A 21238-nucleotide genomic window follows, 5' to 3' on the forward strand; every position below is an offset into this window, starting at 1 on the left:
TTAGCCCAACTACACCTGCCCCTGTTGAATCTGCACCAGTTGTTGATCCAGTACCTGTGCCTGCATCTCCTCCTAGCACTACTCTTCGTCGTTCTACCCGTGTAAGAGAAACTCCTCATTATCTTTCTGATTTTCACTATTACTCTACTATTGCAACCCTTCATGAGCCTCGTTCTTATAGTAGGCAAGTACTAACCCTCTTTGGCAGCAAGCTATGACTGACGAACTTCAGGCTTTAGAGAAAACTCATACTTGGGATTTAGTTGATCTTCCACCACACAAGACCCCTATTGGTTGCAAATGGATTTACAAAATCAAGACCCATTCTGATGGAACTATTGAACGCTACAAAGCTCGCTTAGTAGCCAAAGGGTACACTCAAGAGTATGTTATCGACTATGAAGAAACTTTTGCTCCAGCGGCCCAATTAACATCTATTCGCAGTCTCTTAGCTATTGCTGCAGTTCGTAAATGGAAACTTTTCTAGATGGATGTCAAAAATGCTTTTCTTCATGGTGATTTAACAGAAGAGTTTTATATGCATCCTCCTCCTGGTTATCATTCTCCTCATAAGGTTTGCAAACTTCGGCGAGCCTTATATGGATTAAAACAAGCTCCCAGGGCCTGGTTTGCCAAATTTAGTTCCACTCTTACTCAACTTGGTTTTCTCTCTAGTCCACTTGATTCTGCATTATTCACTCACCGAACTGATAGTGGTATTGTTATTATGTTGCTTTATGTTGATGATATGATAATAACAAGAGATGATTCATCTGGTATTTCGGAGTTACAACATTATCTCAATCAGCATTTTGAAATGAAAGACCTGGGTTCTCTCAGCTATTTTTTGGGTCTTGAAGTTTCTCAAAATTCTGATGGCTATTATCTATCTCAGGCCAAGTATGCATCTGACTTACTTTCTCGAGTAGGCGTCACTGATAGCAAAACAGTATTAACCCCATTAGAGCTCAATTGCAAACTTACACCTCTTGATGGCACTCCTCTTGATGATCCTACTTTATATTGACAGCTTGTTGGGAGTCTTGTTTATCTCACAGTTACTCGACCTGATATTTCATATGCTGTTCATCTGGTCAGCCAGTTTATGTCTGCTCCTCGCTCAACTCATTTCTCTGTAGTACTTCGTATCCTTCGTTATATTAAAGCCACTCTTTTTCATGGTTTGCACTTTTCTGCTACCTCCTCCCTAGTATTATCTGGCTACTCTGATGCTGATTGGGCTGGTGATCTGATAGATCGTCGCTCTACAACTGGTTATTGTTTCTTCTTGGGTAATTCTCTTATCTCTTGGCATAGCAAAAAGCAAACTGTTGTTGCACGTTCTAGCATAGAATCTGAATATCTTGCTCTTGCTGATGCTACATCTGAATTACTTTGGTTACGGTGGTTATTAACTGATTTGGGTGTCACTCATTCTTCTGCCACAATGCTTCATTGTAATAATATAAGTAGCATACAGATTTCTCATAATGATGTATTTCATGAGCGTACCAAACACATCGAAATTGATTGTCATTTTGTATGTCATCATGTTGCTCATGGCACCATATTTTTGATTCCTGTCTCCTCTGTCAGCCAAACCGCTGATATATTCACCAAAACGCATCCTCCCGCTCGCTTTTAGGAGCTCTTAAGCAAACTCAAGTTGGCACATGTGCTACCACCTTGAGTTTGAGGGGGGGTGTTAGCATAATTACAGCAATTAGCATGATTATAGGAGATTTGTGTAGCATAATTACAGCAATTAGCATGATTATAGGAGATTTATAGCATAATTATAGCAATTATTATTCTTGTCTAAATTAGCTCATATTCTCATGTATAAATAGATGTAATATCTCTGTAAATAATAAACAGATAAATACACAATCATTTCATTCATTACTTGTATTCTTTCTTCTAACACACTGGATAAAGAATAGCTATTTAAAAAAAAAAAAAAAAAAAAAAAAAACCCATGAATGGTGCAAATAAAAAAATAAAGATCCAAGCAACTTCAATGCAAAAAACAAGAGCATATAAGATAAAAATAGTTGTTTAAGGAAATTTCATAATCTCAATCAATGAGATTTCCATCACATATTTTAAACTATGCTCCCCTCAAATAAATTTTATATTAAGAATTTGCAGAATTATCATCAGATTTTGATGGATCCAAAAACAAAAGGTTGAAACGTTTCGACGTCTTCTTTACCTACACAAAGCAAGTACTTGCGTCGAATTAGTCAAATGCATACCAAACTTAATTAATTTAACTTTTATTTTAGTATAGATCCCGGTTTAGTATGAATTCATGATAGTAGATGTATGATAAAACTCTGATCTCACACCTGTTTGTATCTTGAAATAATTAGGTCTAAGTAAGAAATTGTTGAAATCTAACCTGCTCATCCCAATTAGTCTTCCATATGAGGCAAGATAAGATAATTGTCTGCGTTAGTACTCCACACAACGTTCCAATCCACAAACCCTGAACCATGGCGGAAAACTATATCACCAAAAAAAAAAAAATGCAAAAATGGAGTAGGTTGCCTGCAGGCGCAAGTCAGGTAGTCAGTACAGGTGACCTAGTGTGTGAAACATCCCACATTTATGGGCTCTATAGAGGATTGATGTACATAGCCTAATCCTAATCCTATTTTGCAAAAAAGTTGTTTTGTGGCTTGATTGATGCATTTAGCAAATTAGATAAAATTTGCAAAATGAATTCAATTGGGAAAATAATTTTATAAAATTAAAGAAAGCTAAATTTAAATTTTACTCTACAAAATAAATTTACTATCATGAGAAAAATAATTAAAATAGTAATTATTTAATGCCACAATTAAACTAATAGTTTTGGCGCTCATTCTCGAACTACCATCATACTGAGGGAGTCCAACTTTTATGCCACCTTTAATGCTCAAATTCAACCGCATAATTCTGTTTTGATTTAGCATACCACTTATAATGCTTTAGCCCAATTAAAATTAATGAATTTAATGATATAACCACCTAAAGTTGAGAGACTATATATGAATGAGATTAAGCCATCAGATCATGAATGCATCTACTGTTTTTCATTGACTGCCATTATATTAAAAAAAAAAAAAATCCTTCATGTAGGTGAAAAAGGCATCGGAACGTCTTGATGATTGGTTCTTAAGGCCATCAAAAGAATCAAGTGCCGAAAATGCCACACAAGAAAGATTGAATGGCTAGTCACTATCATGAAATGATTAATTTTAAATTAATTACATTTTGTATCGTGAATTAAAATTTTCATTCTCATTGTAATATTCGAAATAATCTAAATCCAAATGATTAGAATTTGATTCATAAAATGTTGTGAAGCAGATTATTTAGCCATGAAAGATTTATCGAGAACCTTTGACTTCACTGTTTTTATATAAACGGCCTGTTGGGTTGTTATGACTATTTGTTGTGAACCTTTGGGATATCCGGTTTGTTGTTATTGTTCAAGCTGACATCATGATTATATATATATATATATCCAAAAATTTTGGGGTCTGATCCTAATATCACATAAGTCTACAATAAAAAAAAAAAAAACGATGATCCTAACGTTACAAAAGCCTGTAATAAAGAAAAAAGATGAGGTAGATGGCCTTCTAAGAAGCTACTACGACGTTCATGTCTGGATATATGAATATGAGGAAAAACTGTAATGAGATCTTGAAAATAAAAATATGCATACTTTATTTTTTGTTACTTGATTGGTATTTATAGGCCTTTTAAGGAAATAGCCATTATTTTGTTTATGGAGATTATTTTTGTTGATTTGCCGAAATCATTTCCATGAAATCCGCTCTTGCTTCTTTACTAGCATGATTATTGCTTGATACATGATATTTGGTTATTATTTGCATGATTATTGCTCGGTATATCTTTTGCTCGCTTTTATTAGACAATCGAAGATATTTTATTTGGTCTTGTTTCAGTCCCTATTGTTTTGCTCGGCTCGCTTGTATCTTTTAACTATCTAAAATAGTATTTGACCTTTTTGGTCGTCACGTTGGACATTTGTATAGAATTTAGACTATTTGACTTAGATTTTGGGTGAGTTTATATATATATATATATATATATATATATATATATATATATATATATATATATATATATATATATATATATAATTTATTCTATTTTTTTTATAAGCCCCCCAAAATAATTTTTAAGGAATTGTCATTCTTAAATTTTGTTTTAGTTTAATTAAATTATATTATGATGTTTTATCATTATTCCCTCGAAATTTATAAACAATAAATATAATTAATAATTTGTTAAATTAATGTTATTTATAATGTTGACTTTTAAAAAAAAAAGATTTTTTTCTACTCTCACTATAATAAATATAGACTTGGATAATACTTTTTTAACGTCACTTTGTATGTAATATTAAAATAATAAATAACAGCAAAATAAGGTAAGGTAGCATATTTAGATATTAAAATAATATATAAAATAATAAATAATATATATAACATCAGATATATACTATTATAATATTATTTATTAATAATTATAATTATATTATTAGAAGTTGAAATATTTTATTTTTAATTATTTAATTATTCATTCATTATCAATATTTAATTATTAATTGCCAAGATTTTATCCCAACCGTCCGCAATACAATGCCACCAAAATGTCTGACAAGTTATTTTTACACAGACATATATATTCAAATTGTAAACAAAATTAAATTAATTTAAATTGTCTTTAAAAAATGAGTGGTTTTCTTAACTATTACGAATCCCATGCTATCTCTCATAAATTGAAAATTCATCACCCAAATTAGTATGAGAATGATGTTTAGTGGACCTGTACCTATTTGCACAGCCTCAGTTAATTTTATATTTTTTTAATAAGAATCAATACATTCTTTATAAGCGTTCTCTTCATATTGAAATAGGTTAAATTTTTAGTTTTAATTAATTTTTTTAAATAAAAACTTTTAACAAAATTTAACAATTGAATTTGATTAAATTAAAATTAAAAAGAAAAAACTGGACCAAAATTAAAATGACAAGAACTTGCAATTTCAATTTTTTTTTTAATCCGAAATCGAAATCGAGAATTTTAATTTAGTTTGGTCCATTGGCTTGGATTCTCTGCTTACCTGAAAATCAGAATTGCTGACTGGTTGTTAATAAAGGAAATATTATCATATGCTTGACCTAAAAAATGATGGGTCTGAGATTTGCAAAAAGACGAAAACAAAAGTGGTAGAGCTTAAAATCCAATTTGAAGTTTTCCTCTATGATTGAGAAGATGCAATCATGCATGGAAAATTAGGTGCATATGGTACTTATAATTTAATTGTGTAAGTATAACTTGTTAAACATATCCTAATTCTCTAATTATTATCGTGAATTGTGGTTCCTTGTCTACATTCTCTAACCGTTTGATACGCTAATTAGATTTTTGTCTGATTAGTCTTTTTCTCTTAGATGAAATATAAAATTTTACAAAAATTTAATTTGATTGATTTTTTTTTGTCAAATTTTATATTTAAAATAAAAAAATTAATTGTTTTAATTTAAAAAAAAATTCATTTTCAATTAGAAATGAAATATGACTATTTGGCAATTCAATTGAATTTTTTTTTACAAATCATTTATTTCAAATAATGTTATTTATTTTTTTAATAAAATATAATAAAAAAAGGAAATCATGTCTAATTCCGAATTTCTTTTTCGATATAGTGAAAGTTTTTATATTTTTGGTAAAAGTTATACATTTCATTGAAAAAAAATTATCTGTAGAAAAAAATAATTCAATTCTAATAAAATCATTTTTTTATGATTTTATTTGTTTTAAATAATTTTTTTTTAAATTAAAACGAACTGAATTTTTTTCACCTATTAAATTTTCAGACATAAAACTTGATAAAAAAATTAATTGAATTAAATTCTCATAAAATTTTAGTTTTTAAATAAGAAATAAAGAAAATAATTGTACTCTATACCGTTCAACATTATGATCTTTTAAAGAAACAATTTTAAGGATTAATAATAATATAAAAAATTAATATAATATAGAATCTTTCAATTAAGGTGGGATATGTTTTTTCGATTAAATAATTAATCAATAATATTAATTTAAAAATGTGGAATTGACCTAAATTGATTGAAGATCCATTTTAAAAAAAAAAAATTCAAAGCATATTATTTTTTCCCACGTTAAAATTATTATTAATTATCTTATAATTAGTATCTAAGAGACTAATGATAAAGTTGGGATTTTTAAGGGCGGATGGCAGAGTTTGAATTTTACAAATTACAATCTCTCCCCTAATAGTTTAAAATTGATACTTTATCATTCACTGGATAAAGAATAGCTGTTTAAAAAAAAAAAAAAAAATCATGAATGGTGCAAATAAAAAAAATAAAGATCCAAGAGACTTCAATGCAGAAAACGAGGGCATATACGATAAAAATAGTTGTTGTTCTCAAAAAAACAAAGATAAAAATAGTTGTTTAAGGAAAGTTCATATTCTTTCCAACACATATTTTAAACAATGTTCCTTCAAATAAATTTTATATTAAGAATTAGATGAACTACCTTCAGATTTTGATGGATTAAAAAATAAATGGTTGAGACGTTGTGATGCCTTCTTTACCTACACAAAGCAAGTACTTGCGTCAAATTAGTCCAATGCATACCAAATTTTAATTACTATTTTAGCATAGACTCTGCTTTAGTATGAATCCATGATATTGGATATACGGTGAAACTCTAATCCCACACATGTTTGTATCTTGAAACGATTAGGTCTAGTAAGAAATTGTTGAAATCTATCTTTAATTTACAAACCTGCTCATCCCAATTAGTCTTCCATATGAGGCAAGATAAGATAATTGTCTGCGTTAGTACTCCACACAGCATTCCAATCCACAAACCCTGAACCACGGCGGAAAACTATATCAGAAAAAAAAATGCAAAAATGGAGTAGGTTGCCTGCAGGCACAACTCAGGTAGTCAGTACAAGTGACCTAATGTGAAACATCCCACGTTTATGGGCTTTATTGGGGATTGATGTACATAGCCTAATCCTAATCCTATTTTGCAAAAAAGTTGTTTTTGTGGCTTGATTGATACATTTAGCAAATTAGATAAAATTTTGAGTCTTGCATGCTTAGTCAAGTGATCAATGCGCCTCACAATTTGGATAATAAAAATATTTTCGAAGTTGGAGTTGTGTGCTTCACTTGGACAATCAGTATTACTTATTACCTTGACTTGAAGATGAGCGACGTATCCAAGCACAACTCCTAAGGGTATCCCAACGCCATAATAGCTTCCCAAGTTAATATATGCAACAACACTTTTTTGACCGGAACCTACAGTTATTCCTGCAGAAATTTAGGTATTTTAGAGCTTGGAAGTTCACTAGAAACCTAATTTAATAGAGGTTTGATTTTGAGAATGATATACTTGCCGGAGATTACTGGCTGAATGCTGTTGAATAGCAATGTGAATGAAAGTGGAACGGAGAGTTCTGAAACAGTATCTGCAACTTCCTCACTCTCTGTGAAAATATATGAAATTTCTCGACCGAAGATTAACGCCAAAATCCAGAATACCACTCCAATACATATTGAAGTGAAAAGAACGACTTTAATGGCAAATTTTGCAGCCTTCGCATCTACCCTCCCCAATTCATTCGATACACGCACGCTGTGCAAATTACAAATTATATGGATCTCATCTATTATATAAGTGGGTCTCACCATTCATCTAGGTGGTGTAAGTAAGAAGCAATACCTTGCAGCTGCTAAGAATGCAAGGCAGATCATAAATTGCCACGCACTGACATTAAGGCTGTGACAAGAAATTAGCTCTAATTAGATGGATGAAAACAAAGAAAATTCCTTCGTCTTAAAAAGTTAAATTTAATTATTACAATACAAGGCTGATTCATTCTTACCAAATGGAGAAAGCTAATATTGCAACGGCTGCGTTTTTCATATATCCAGCCACAAGTACTAGAATAGAATTGTACCAAAGTTCTAAGCTATCAAAGAATTAAATAAATAATTAAAAATTTTTTAATATGATAATTAGAAATGCACATATAATATTTTTGCTTTTAAGATGAAATTGTAGAAAGGAATAAAGAAACTTGGAATAATCACCAAAGCATGAAACCGGAGGAATTGAGAGCCTGACGACGGGAAGGAGATCGGAAAAGGCAGCAGTGGTAAACCCTTTCCAAGTGTTAGGACACCACCCTCCGAAAATGTACACAAATTCTCCAATGACAATTAACCAAGCAGAAATGTTCAATGCACCCATTGCTCCATTGATCCCCCAGTCAAGTTTGATCACAAAAAACCAGCTCAAAAACACATGAATCACGAAGGAAATAGCAGAAAACCATCCAATAATACAGTTCTTCATCTGGGATTGCAAGTACATTTGCATTGTCAAGCCAAACACAAAGTAGTAGAGGAAAGGAATGAACCATAGAGAGATTTTTCCAGCTGCTGATGCTATATCCTCCTCCTGCCCAATTAGTTTCAAAATTGGTGTGGCGAAGATGAAGAGAGGGAGCAATATCGTCGTAAGAGTATGATCAACGATCCATGATCGCTGCAAATATATTCCCAACATGTGGTGTTGTGCAGCTCCAAATGCCTGTCCGCATAATGTTTCAGTTGCGCTTGACATGCCAATCTGCCAAAGACAACGTCTTTATGCTGAATATATATGCATACTGAAAAAGAATTAAAAGACGACGAAAATCTTACCAGTATCCCCATAACAAATCGCACGAAGAAGGTTTGTTCAATTGCATATGCAGCTAGCTGCAACTCGCCGATGTGACCAAGAAATAACTGAGTCACCACTATGATTCCGAAAGAAGTCACTCTAGCCACCATTCCAGGGAAGGCAACCCTCCATATCTTCTTAGACTCTGTCCAAATCCTGCTTGTCAAATTAGCAGAGTCTTGTTCTTCTGATCTCAGAAGCCTTTGTTCCACTGATTCGTTCATAGTTCTGCACAAGGGTGTGCCAAAATTATTAACCCAGTTCTTGATCTTTAAGTTTTTATCTTTCAATTCATATTGCTCCAAAAAAACTTAAAAAACTTCCAATTCATATATGCCAGACTTTTTTTTTGCAGACTTATGTGCCAGACTGGTAGTTGGAAGTTGGAACTTGCTTATATGTACAAACATTGAAAGGGACCTAGCCACTTCTACTCGTCTTCACCTGTTGTAGTTGGAAAAGCATGATCCATCATACTTCCCCTAGGCACATTAGCATTTACAACCTCTTCTCCTTGGGCTACATTTTCATTGTTTCGATCATTTCCAGCATTACCACCAATTCTAATTCTTTCATCAACCATGACTTCTTCTAATTCAGTTTCTCTCAGAGCTTCTTTTCTTTTTCTAGTTTCTTTCTTGTTGGCTTTACAAAATTTCTCAATTTCAGGATTGAACAATAAGGATGTGTCACTTGTGCTTCTAGCTCTTCTCATAAAAGATTAAAAGTACCTGAAAAAGAATAAACAAACAAAAAATGAAAAGATAACAAAAATAAAACTATAAACAACTAAAATAATCAAGAACTCAATCTTAAACAAACAACTCCCCGGCAATGGCGCCAAAAACTTGATGTGGCCCAACCGCAAGTGCACGGGTCGTACAAGTAGTATAGAAAAAAGATATCGTTCCCACGAGGAGTTGTGTTAATGATTGAATTTTTGATATAAAAAGTTGATTAAATTGAACTATCTTTGAAATTAAAGTAACAAATTGATGGGTATTTGAGTATGAAATCTATATGTGCAAAATCAAAAATCTATCCAAAAATGTATTAATTAAACTAAAATTGCATCAAATTGAAATAAGCAAGTTCAAATATGGCAATATTTAAAATGGCAAGCAATTAAAATTCAATTAGAAATTGACAATAATAAAAAGACGATTCCGGAGTTCGGGATTTCATATTCGAGCTATTTTGGGATTTTGAATTGGTTATCCAATCTTGCGGAACTTACGAGTTTTAAGGAGATTAATTCTTAAATCCTTTCAATACCCTTTCGAGTGAGACAAAGAGTGCCTTAATCAATCTAATCCTACTTTCGTGGAGTTAGAGTTAATTAAGACCCATTAGGTTCTTTAATTAATCTGTGAATCCTCTTAATCCTTAGTCTATTTCTAGATCTAAGTTAATTAAGTCCAATTTCTTGATTATCTATCACAAGGCCTTCTCCTTTCGGTGCCTCAACCATGGATTAAGAACATCACTTAATGGGATCCTACACTAAGCGTGTCATTAAGCACACAAGAAATGAATAAAACTCATTAAGACCACAAAATATGGATTACCCAATCAAAATCCACAAAATATCTCAAATATTACAACACTTACTCTAAATCAAAATAAAACTACTCACTACCCATAATGTTTACAAGAAATTCTTAGTTTGTATGGAAATAAAGCTTTAATCTAAGCTAGAAACAATAAACTAAACACTAGAAATGTAGGAAAATGTAAGAAAAGAAAGGAATCTCCAAATGTTGGAAATGGTATGGAAAATGGATATGACTCTCCTCTCCCTTTTTGCTCTCCTTCTTCTTGTCCTCTAAAATGGGAAATGGGACTATTTATAGTATTTTGACATGGAGCCCTAAAATGGTGTGTTTGAGGAGGGATTTTTTAGGGAATCTCACTCATTAATGAACTCTTTATGGATGCATAAGTGGAATAGTCATCCCTTTTGATTTTTTTGGTTTTCTCGTTCACTTATGCAAACGCATGACATGGTGCATAGGTTATGCACGTGAAAGTGCATAAGGGAGGCGTGAATGTGCATAAGGGAGGCGTGAATGTGCATAAGCATGCACATTTGATTTTTCTCCTTATGTAGATCCGCATAGCTTATGCGGCAAGTTATGCACAATTTTGGTCAATGCATATTTCAGCTTGAAAACTTGTTTTTGACATCTTTGGTTGTGGAAGTCACTCCTCAATGGCAAAATTTCCTTTCAGTCCTTCACAAACACCATTTTTCCTACAAAACAAAATAAAAATTACAAATTAATCCAAAATTGACAATTATGAAAAACTAACTAAATAACTAATGAAATTAGCTAAAAATAACTAATAATAAAATAAAATGGCTATGAAATTAGACCTAAATGACTATGCAAAATGTATGCATCAAATATAATCAAGTTATTTCAGGAAATAAATTTCAGACTAAGTCTTTGTTTATTTCATGAAAAATAATTTGTATATGAAAAATATTTTTCATAGAAAATATTTTCTAAAAAAATATCTTTCATAAAAAATTTTCTGTTATTTAATTGCAATATTTAATTAATGATATATATTTATATCATATATGTATAAGTATTTTCATATTTCAATAAGATTATGAAAGTCTAAAATATAGAAAATAACTTTCTTTTTAAGAAGAGAAAGTTATTTTTCTTAAAAATAATTTAATTTTTTCTTTAATCAGAAAAATATTTTTCGTTTACTTATTTTCTTAAGTGCTTCAAGTGCTAAAAAATGTGAAAAATATTTTTAAAAAATTATTTTTTTGAAACAAATGAAAATTAAATATAATTGTATTTTACTTAAAAGAAATTTTAAACTATTTAAGGAAATATTTTTTTATAATCAACTCCAATTGAAATTTGAGATTTTACAGCTCTACTGTTGACTAAAACTCAATGATAAATTATTAATTAATTATAATTATAATATACCTTTTAAAATATTGCAATTCCAATCCAATTTCATAGAATTGAAAATAGCTTAAAATGAGCTTTTGACGATTATTGCCAGGGATTACAATTCTTATTTTATATAAATGTTAAATTTTAAAAATAAATAAATATTATTTAGTTGTTTATCAATTTATTTATTCTTATTAATTATATTATTACTATTAATATCAATAATTTATTAATTATATAAGTTCCTACGTAAAATTATTTATATATTAATAATATGGTTCTGCATATGTATAAATATATAATATTATTACTTTATTTATATAATGTTAATATTTGATGGTGGAGCATGTAATTGAAGGGAACCTATCCTCTTATATAATCCTCCTCTTTTTTTTCTTTTTTTTTTTTTTTTGGCCACTGCTGCTTGTAGTCTCAACATATGATGTGATCGATAGAAGCAATTAATTTGAAATTTGAAAGAAGCAAGAAGCATGGCATTTGTGACTATATGCAAACGTACTCATCTGCTCCCTACTTTACCTTTGGAATTTCAACCACCTGTCAGCTCCATCTGTTGGCTCATGCATGGAATTTCAATCTCTTGATAGCCACCTGCTTGCACATGCATACATGGATTTTACATAATATTTTATTTTGTAATAATAAAGTAATGCTTCACGTTTATGTAATTTCATAGTAGTTACAGAGCCATATGTACAATGTTCGCTCGCCTGGCTTTGGTCCAGTGACAAGGACATAATAAATTTATCCCCAGATCCCTCCTCTCCCCCAACCAAAAAAAAAATTATGTGTACAATGTTTAGAGTCTCACAAGTCACATCAAAAGTATAAGGCAAAACCCTAATCTCCTGTAGCATAACATTCTTCCTACTATGGCTGAAGTGATATGAACAAGTAACATATGAAAACCGTAAGTGTTCGATAATTTCCCGTTACTTGCCTACAAATTTTACTGGAATAGCCAATAGAACTCTTTACTTGCGTGGTCAGCAAATCATTTAGCTACGACGATTAGAGTTATTAAACAACTTTTTAAATAATTCCCTCCAAATTACTTTTCTTAATAAAATTAAATTGTTTTTAAAAAATCTTAGAATTTGCAAAAAAAAAAAAAAGATCTCTATAAAAATTATCAATACTGGGGAAAAGACAAATTAATTTTCAAGCCCTTTATTTGTTTTTGTTTTTGTCTATATTTACACATAATTATTTCTTTTAATATTTTTACACTATTGTTAACAAATTTATCATATTTTTATTTTTTTACTATATTAAATAACTTTTTAACATTCTTAAATATTAGATAGCACGTGATTAAAAAAAATAAATACTGAATAAAATTTTCATAAAGAATTTGCAAAATGGATTTTACTTGAACATGCTTTTTTTTTTAAATTATTTTTGTTATATAACTGGTGGATAAAAATTAGTATTGTAATGGTCTTACAAACAAAAATTTAAAGAAGTCTAAATAATTAAATTTAATTAGATTAGATTCTATTTATTTCATGAAAAATAATTTGTATATGAAAAATATTTAAAAAAATATATTTTTTATGAAAATATTTTTTGCACTTTGGTTATAATATTAAATTAATTATATGTGTTTGTCATGTATGCATAAATGTTTTTAAATTTTAATAAGATTATTAAAATTTAGAAAGTAAAAAATACTCTCTTTTAATAAAGGAAGTCATTTTCTTTAAAAATGACTTAACCTCTTTTTTTAATGAAAAAAAAATCATTTTCTTTAAAAATGATTTAATTATTTTTAATTAAAAATTTTTTTTATTGACTTATTTTTTAAGTGTTCCAAACATTAGAAAATATAAAGTGAAACAAACATAGTCTTAATTTTTTACAATAAATAAATGTTTTTAAATAATGATTTAATTTTAGTTATTAAAATTATAGTATAATTTTAATTAAAAAAATCAATGTTTTTTATTTGAAAACAGTTAAAGATATATTTTTTATAAAAAAACAATTTAAAACAATTTTATTTTTTCTAAATCTTAATTGAAATTAAAAAAATTAGTTTTTTAATCCTTTATTTAAAAATTAATATATATATATATAATTTCATTTTTTAATTTTTTTTAAAATCACTTTAATGTTTTTCACAAGTCAATAGTCACAGTGACTTAACCATTGAACTATTAATACATTTCAAATATATATACACACGCACACACAAAAGTGAGTGTGTGGTGATAAACCCATTTTATATAGGTATTTTAGGGTAGTTTTGCATCTATTTTATCCTTTTTAGTTTAGTAATTTTATACTTTCAGTGCTTATTTTAGTTAATTTATTAATTTTAGTTTCATTATATTTGATTTTTGAAATTTTAATATTTTTAATAGGTTTTAATAAGGTTTAAAGGCAAAAAGGTCCATATAGAAGAAATTTAAAGTGATTTAGAAGCTTAAAATAACGTAAAAAATAAAGAAAATTTGTCTAAAGAAGAAGATCAACCGAGATTTTCAAGGGCTTCAACATGTCCCATGTTGAAAGTCGTGTGAAGATAAGAGTCAGCCAGCAGGAATCCACATGAGGCATTTAGATTTAACATTGGGTCGTGCAGACAGAGATTTTGGAACAAAATCTCCCTAAAGTTTCAAGGACTTCAACAAGCCCCGTGTAGATAGTCGTGCAGAATCTAAAGGCTCCTCCTCCGAATAACATGAGGCATGTTGAAAATAACTTAAATCTACATAAGGCATGTGGGATGGCGCTGGCAGATTTGCTGACATAAAAAAATTTTCTCTTTTCACACCTTTTACATCTTTTGTCTTTATCCCTTTAAAGGCCATTTTTTTAGGCCAAAGTTTGAGGGGATATATAAGCATCATATTCTCATTTTTACCATAAGGAGAAAGAGAAAGAAAAATCAAAGAAGAAAGGAAAAAAGGAATCACGCTATTTTTTTTGGAGGAAGGATTCCTGCATAGTAACATTTCCAGCTTCTATTTTCAGAAATTTAGATTCTCTTCTTCTAGGTTCTTTTATTTTTAGTCTTATTTTCATGTTTTCTTGATCTATTTCATATTTTCTACTTGTAAACACAAGCATGAGTGAGTAGATACATAAGATTTTAGAGTTGAGTGTAATGATTTAAGTTTTATTTGCGGATTTGGACTGGTTTTAGGCAGATTTTAGTATATATAGGTTTTTATTCTTATCTTGTGTGCTTATTTACATACCCATTGTTGGTACCCTTTGGGTTTTGTTTTTAATCTTAAATTGAAAGACTGAGAGGTGAAAATCTATGATAGATAATCAAGATAATGAACTTAATCACCTAGTGTTAGAAATAAACTAATGGGCTAAAAGGAATTTCAAGTTGATTAAAGTGCTTAAAATGTTTTGGGTAATTAAACATTGCATAAGAATGGGTTTAGTTTCCTTTAAAACACTCTTTAGTTTACTTGAAAGAGAAATTAAAGGAAATAATAATCAACTTCCTTCAAACTTGTATTTCCCTTGATCTTGATTTTTTCTATCCAAATCCCAATGAAATTTTCTTCATTAACCACAACTTTGGAATTAATTTTGCCATTAATTAATTAAATCTTTAGTTACTTGCTGAAATTTTAGTAAATTAGCATAGTACTTAGAAATTTAATTACTTATTTATTATAAATTCCTTATTTTTCTAATTTAATTTGCTGCATCTCTTACTCTACTTTTTGGCACACATTATCGATAGCCTAAATAATCATGATTTTTATAGTTTGGTACTTGTCACAAGGGTTTTTGCGGTCGCCTGGACGAACTCTCACCGAAGTGGGAAAAGTGAGGAGTCATCACTTTAATTTTCAGGGAAATTAAAGAAAACCATTTGTAAGAAAAATTTAAAAAGAAACCACTTCGAAAACAAAGATTCAAAGTTCGGGCTCCGTATACGGGTGGGGAAGGTGTTAGGCATCCCATCTCGTCCCTTAATGAGGGTAAGCAGATTTAATATTATGCTCTTTATAAATTAAAATTGGTAATTTGGGGGTTGGAGTGACGATATTAATCCTTCATAAGGGTAAAAGGAATATTTGATATTTCACTATTCAGGGCTGCCCAAGGACATGAGTACATGAGATGACCCTTAGTGAGTAAGTGTCGAGTAGCAGATTTTGTTTAGGGGTTACTTTATGTATTGAAGTTGTGGTATTTTAATTCGGGTTTTAGTTAAGAGAATTCAGGTAAGGACTCTCTCCCGATCCCTTGATGTATTAATTTAAGTGGGAAGTTTCGGATGAGAACTCACTTCCGATCTCCACATTTTTTTTAAGGTTTTGACTGAGAATCAGGTAAGAACTCTCCCCCAATCTCTTAATGTATTCCATTTAAAGTTTTAAGTGAGGGATCTCGGATAAGAACTCTCCTCCTATCTCCATATATTTTATTGGAATTTTGGATGAGAATCAGATAAGAACTCTCCCCCGATCTCTTAAAGTATTATGTTTAAAGTTTTAGGCGAGAGATCTCGGATAAGAACTCTCCTCCGATCTCCCTATATTTTATTGAAATTTTGGACGAGAATCGGGTAAGAACTCTCCCCCGATCTCTTAAAGTATTCGATTTAAAGTTTTAAGTGAAGGATATCAGATAAGACCTCTCCTCCGATCTCCATATATTTTATTGGAATTTTGGATAAGAATCGAGTAAGAACTCTCTCCCGATCTCTTAAAGTATTTTGTTTAAAGTTTTAAGCGAGGGATCTCGGATAAGAACTCTCCTCCAATCTCCCTATATTTTATTGAAATTTTGGACAAGAATCGGGTAAGAACTCTCCCTCGATCTCTTAAAGTATTCGGTTTAAAGTTTTAAGTGAAGGATCTCGGATAAGAACTCTCGTCCGATCTCCATATATTTTATTAAGATTTTTGGTTGAGAATCGGGTAAGAACTCTCTCTCGATCTCTTAAAGTATTCTGTTAAAAGTTTAGATTGAGTTCGGGTAAGAACTCTTCCTTGAACTCTTAAGGTGTTTGTCGGAATCACATTTTATAAGAACTACGAACTAAAGATTCTGGTGACCAATGGTGCAAAAGAAAACTGTCAAACTTTTCCTGGCCCACTGAGCCTTATAACTAGAGAGTGGATGCAAGACCGAACTTCTCACTGATTTCCTATGTGATCGCCTTATCAGAATTCTTTGATTAGCGATATTCGATCTCTTTTAATCACTTAGTCATGGATCCGATCCTATCTCAATTCCAGCTTTATAATATTATCACCTGGGCTCATTTCGTAGCCCGACCTTATAACTTGTTTGTTTGACCTACTGTTCGACCCTTTGTTACACCTATCCTTTTGTCATTTTTTATTGTAAACTCTCATATCGAAATACCCCTGGCTATGTCTTTTGAGTATTTATAAGTTACCTATGAGTTGAACGTCTACTCTTAAAGGAAATGAAAACTAAATGACAATAAATGAAATTTGCAAATGACATAGAAGACACAGGGAATAACTATTGGCTTGAACAATATATTTTGAAATTTTAGCGCGACTGAATATAAAACAAATTTTAAGAATAAAAACAGAGAAAATAAAGCACGAGTATTCAACAAAATGACAGTCCAGACACTTACCTATGAGAAGTTGAGGAGACTAATGAGCTAACTCCGGTGTCCACAAATCTTGTAGAGGTGAAAGTTGACGGCCAAAATACTAATACTCACTCGAAGTAGTGGAAACCAGGTCGGAATGAAGTTGAACTTGGAACCAGGTCGGAATGAAGTTGTACTGATATTAGGGCGGTGAGAATGAAGCTGAACAAAGAAAATAGCCTTACAGAGCAATGAAAAGGCACTGAAAATGAAAATTTCAGGGTTCAGAACTCCTTCGATGAAGATACTTAAGAAAACTGGTTTCTAAAGTTTCTCAAAAGCTCAGAATGGCAAAGTAGCAAGACTGAATCAAATTTCAGAGTCTTTCCACTATAATCACCACTACCTTTTTTTTGTCCGTCCCTTGTACAGTATTTCATGCAGGTATTTATAGGGAATGGGTGCTCATCATGGAGGGTCAGGATCTCATCAGGGGAGACAGAGGGTTTAGATTTAAAAGGACATAATCCGATGTCTGAAAATTAAAGAGAATCAAAATGGAGGGTTGGGATTCTATTCAGAATATCCGTCATTTATTCTTTTAATCCAACGGCTCAGGGTCTTGCCTTACAAGATGAATCTGAAGGCTGGGAATAAAAAGCGCCGAACTTATAAATTTATTTGACCATAAGTTAGCTTATAAATTAGTCATAATAAATTATATGGATTTTAATAGTACTCAAATATAAAGTTCAGAAATTTTTAAGATGATATATCTATCTAAATTGAGAGATTATATATGAATGAAATTAACTCATAAATGCATCTATTGTTTTTCATTCACTGCCATTATATTAATTGAAAAAGAAAATCTTCATTGATGTAGGTGAAAAAGGCATCCGATCGTCTTGATCGTTGGTTCTTAAGGCCTTCTGAAGAATCAAGTATTGAAAATTGCATACGAGAAAGATTGAACGGCTAATTACTATTATGGAGTATTAATTTTAAATTAATTACATTTTGTATCGACTTTCTTGGTGAAATAAAATTTTCCTTCTCATATTTCCCAAGATTGCTTTATTCAAAATAACTTAAAATAATCTAAATCCAAATGATTCGACTCTTTATCACCTCTAACAAACATTTTCATAGAATTTGATTGGATGTGAAAACCTTCCGGTGCACCTTGGAGGTTAAATTCAACTATCAATAATAACATAAATTCCATGATTTCTCTTTGCCCTGTCTCGTTCGTTAATGTACTTGGTGAAGGTATTTGTGAAGCAGATTATTTAGCCAAGCAAGGTATATCGAGAGCCTCTGACTTCATTGCTTTTATATAAGTGGCTTGCTGGGTCGTTATGACTGTATACTTATCATGAACCTTGGGATATTTGGTTTGTTGTTATTGTTTAGGCTGACACCATGATTGTGTGTGTGTATATACATATATATACCTAAAAAAATTTATTCTATTTTAGTTATAAGCCCCCAAAAATAGTTTACATTATTTTATCATGACATGTGATGTGAAACCCCTCAAAAAATATAAAAATTATTGTGAAATTCACGCACACAAATTAAAAGAAATATAAAATTGCATTGGATCTTTTACATTTTCCTTATCATCATCAACGTTCATAATATCACATTCAACATATCATTATCGATGGCAATTACAACCGTTTCTTCTTTTCCGTGACTTTTTTTAAACTATTTAAACATTACAAGATCTTCCTTCATCTTCTGATATGTATATTAAATGTGACTTTTCTTATGACAGTAATAGCATTCCTGATTTTCAAAGTTTATTTATGATCTCAAGTTCGATTTACTATTTCTTATTGAATTGATTCCATATGGATTGCTTTTACCACAATTAAAACTTGCAATAAAAGTTTTACCATCATTGCTTCTCCTGATGTTAGGGTTATCACAAAGCTTTTGTAAGACTATGGAAAAGAGGTTAAAAGCAAGAGGATTCATCATCTATCTTCACATTAACACTAGCCAATTTGATAATTAATTTGTTAAAACTGTTCAGTATGTTCCTCCATTCTAAATAAGTATAACTTTTTCAAGTACAAACGATTTGTGACTAAATTTGACGTGCACAAGCTCTCTAATTTTTTTTACAAAACAATTGAATAAGTCTCTTTGAAAACATTATACTTTATATTAGGGACCAATCTAGCTCACGAGTTCAAATCATAATGAAATTGGTATCATAGAACAAAATTTAAGTGGATTAGCATTAGATTTTAGGGAAAAGTATAAAGAAAAATATTACATGATTTCACGCTTCAATACATGGAGACCATGGTTTGATTTTTGTCAATTTGATATCGTGTAATTTTCTCTATTAGCAAATATAGTCCAAATAGTTAGGCATTATTAAATGATGCCTATGTATAAATAATTTTTTATCGAATTACTTTGAATTTTATAATTTAATTTTGTGAAGTTATTTTTATTTTTTTTTCTTTTTCATATAATTTATTTAATAACATGATATATAATCTATATCTATTTATTTATAATAATATAATATAAATTAATATTAATTAATTAATCAATTTATATAAATAAAGATTAAATGAAATTATGAAGGGATAAAAATGTACTTAGTCTTCAACGAGGAAGGCGTCACAGAGAACAAATCAACTGAAGACATAATCAACTAAAGCCTACGCTAAATATATTTTATGAAATGCATATACACAAAAAGTCTGGTAGATGAAGTGATGATGTTAAAAATGTATTAATTAAAAGTTGTTATCATGACAAATCATGAAAATTAAAATAAAATAAATTGTGCCATTATTTTATAAAATTTTCTATAAAATGTTTTTGGAAAATTCAATTATAAATATGAAAATATGTAATGGTGATGGATCCGTGTTGATCTGAATTAATTTTTATGATTTTCAGTTGAGTTATATTAATTATAAATTAAAAATTATATAAATAAATATATCTTGATTAAGATTCAATTATAAAAATGAGCAAACTATAGAAATTCGAACTGACCCTGACTAAAGACAAAGAAGAAGAGGGATTAAAAAAAAAAAAATGCCCAATCATAGAGTTTTGAGCTCAAGTTATATTATAAACACTCCCTTCTCTGCTTTAGCAAGCAGCTCCCACCCTCAAAATCCCAGGTGAGAAAGAGAAGTAAAAAATGGTTCAGAGACTGACATATCGGAAACGGCACAGTAATGCCGCCAAATCGAACCAGCACCGGGTCGTCAAAACCCCTGGAAGAAAATTGGTGTACCAGACCACAAAGAACAGAGCTAGTGGTCCGAAGTGCCCTGTTACTGGCAAGAGGATTCAAGGGATTCCACACTTGACACCTGCTGAATATAAGAGGTCAAGATTGGCACGAAACAGGAGAACTGCGAACCAGTCATTTGGTGGAGTACTGTCCGGTGGTGCTGTTAGAGAAAGGATTATTCGAGCATTTTTGGTTGAAGAACAAAAGATTGTGGAAATGGTCTTGAAGATTCAAAAGGCAAAGGAAAAACAAGCCTCTAGAAGTTAAGATTGAAATGTTCAATGACTTGGATGATTTGTCGAAACAGCCAATGTTTTGAGTCAAGAAAAGTACCAAGGGCATTGTTCACTTTTCATCCATTTTCTACGCCTTATCTACGAATTATGCTGCAATTTTGTGCTGTTTTATTATTTATCTTTTGATGCTTTCTTGAAACTCTTTCTTGGTTGACGTGTAATGACAGATTACTTGGTAATTGCAGTTACTGGGTAATTTAAATTCAAGTTTATATCAAAAAAAAAAAAGTTATATTGTAAACACGCTGAATTATAGAGATGTGGTATTGTGGCCCACCTTCTGCTAGATGCAGCAGCTAACTATTCAAAATCGCATGACTACTCACGTGATATATCTCTATAATATGCCATAAGAAATAACGGG

The 21238-nt window shown here is 30.5% G+C and overlaps 2 protein-coding genes across 2 annotated transcripts; one reads left to right on the forward strand and one right to left on the reverse strand.

Annotated features, from left to right (window-relative positions):
• Positions 1 to 6431: 6431 nt before the first annotated feature.
• Positions 6432 to 9154, reverse strand: LOC110651316 (protein DETOXIFICATION 24). The gene is given in 9 exon segments (XM_058144406.1): positions 6432 to 6649; positions 6844 to 6930; positions 7264 to 7382; positions 7469 to 7707; positions 7795 to 7851; positions 7958 to 8044; positions 8166 to 8187; positions 8190 to 8706; positions 8781 to 9154. Coding segments are annotated over 9 exon segments (1452 nt in total). The 5' UTR covers positions 9027 to 9154; the 3' UTR covers positions 6432 to 6571.
• Positions 9155 to 20382: 11228 nt separating this feature from the next.
• LOC110651331 (60S ribosomal protein L34-like) lies at positions 20383 to 20985 on the forward strand. Its single transcript, XM_021806635.2, has one exon. The coding sequence runs from the start codon at positions 20483 to 20485 to the stop codon at positions 20843 to 20845; it is 363 nt and encodes a 120-aa protein (XP_021662327.2). The 5' UTR covers positions 20383 to 20482; the 3' UTR covers positions 20846 to 20985.
• Positions 20986 to 21238: the final 253 nt, after the last annotated feature.

The sequence above is a fragment of the Hevea brasiliensis genome, chromosome 3 (genome assembly GCF_030052815.1).
Source record: "Hevea brasiliensis isolate MT/VB/25A 57/8 chromosome 3, ASM3005281v1, whole genome shotgun sequence".
In the NCBI taxonomy this organism is placed as follows: Eukaryota; Viridiplantae; Streptophyta; class Magnoliopsida; order Malpighiales; family Euphorbiaceae; genus Hevea; species Hevea brasiliensis.

Bases quoted from the DNA above. Each gene is read 5' to 3' on its own strand.
- LOC110651331 (XM_021806635.2), top strand. From the start codon at position 20,483: ATGGTTCAGAGACTGACATATCGGAAACGGCACAGTAATGCCGCCAAA.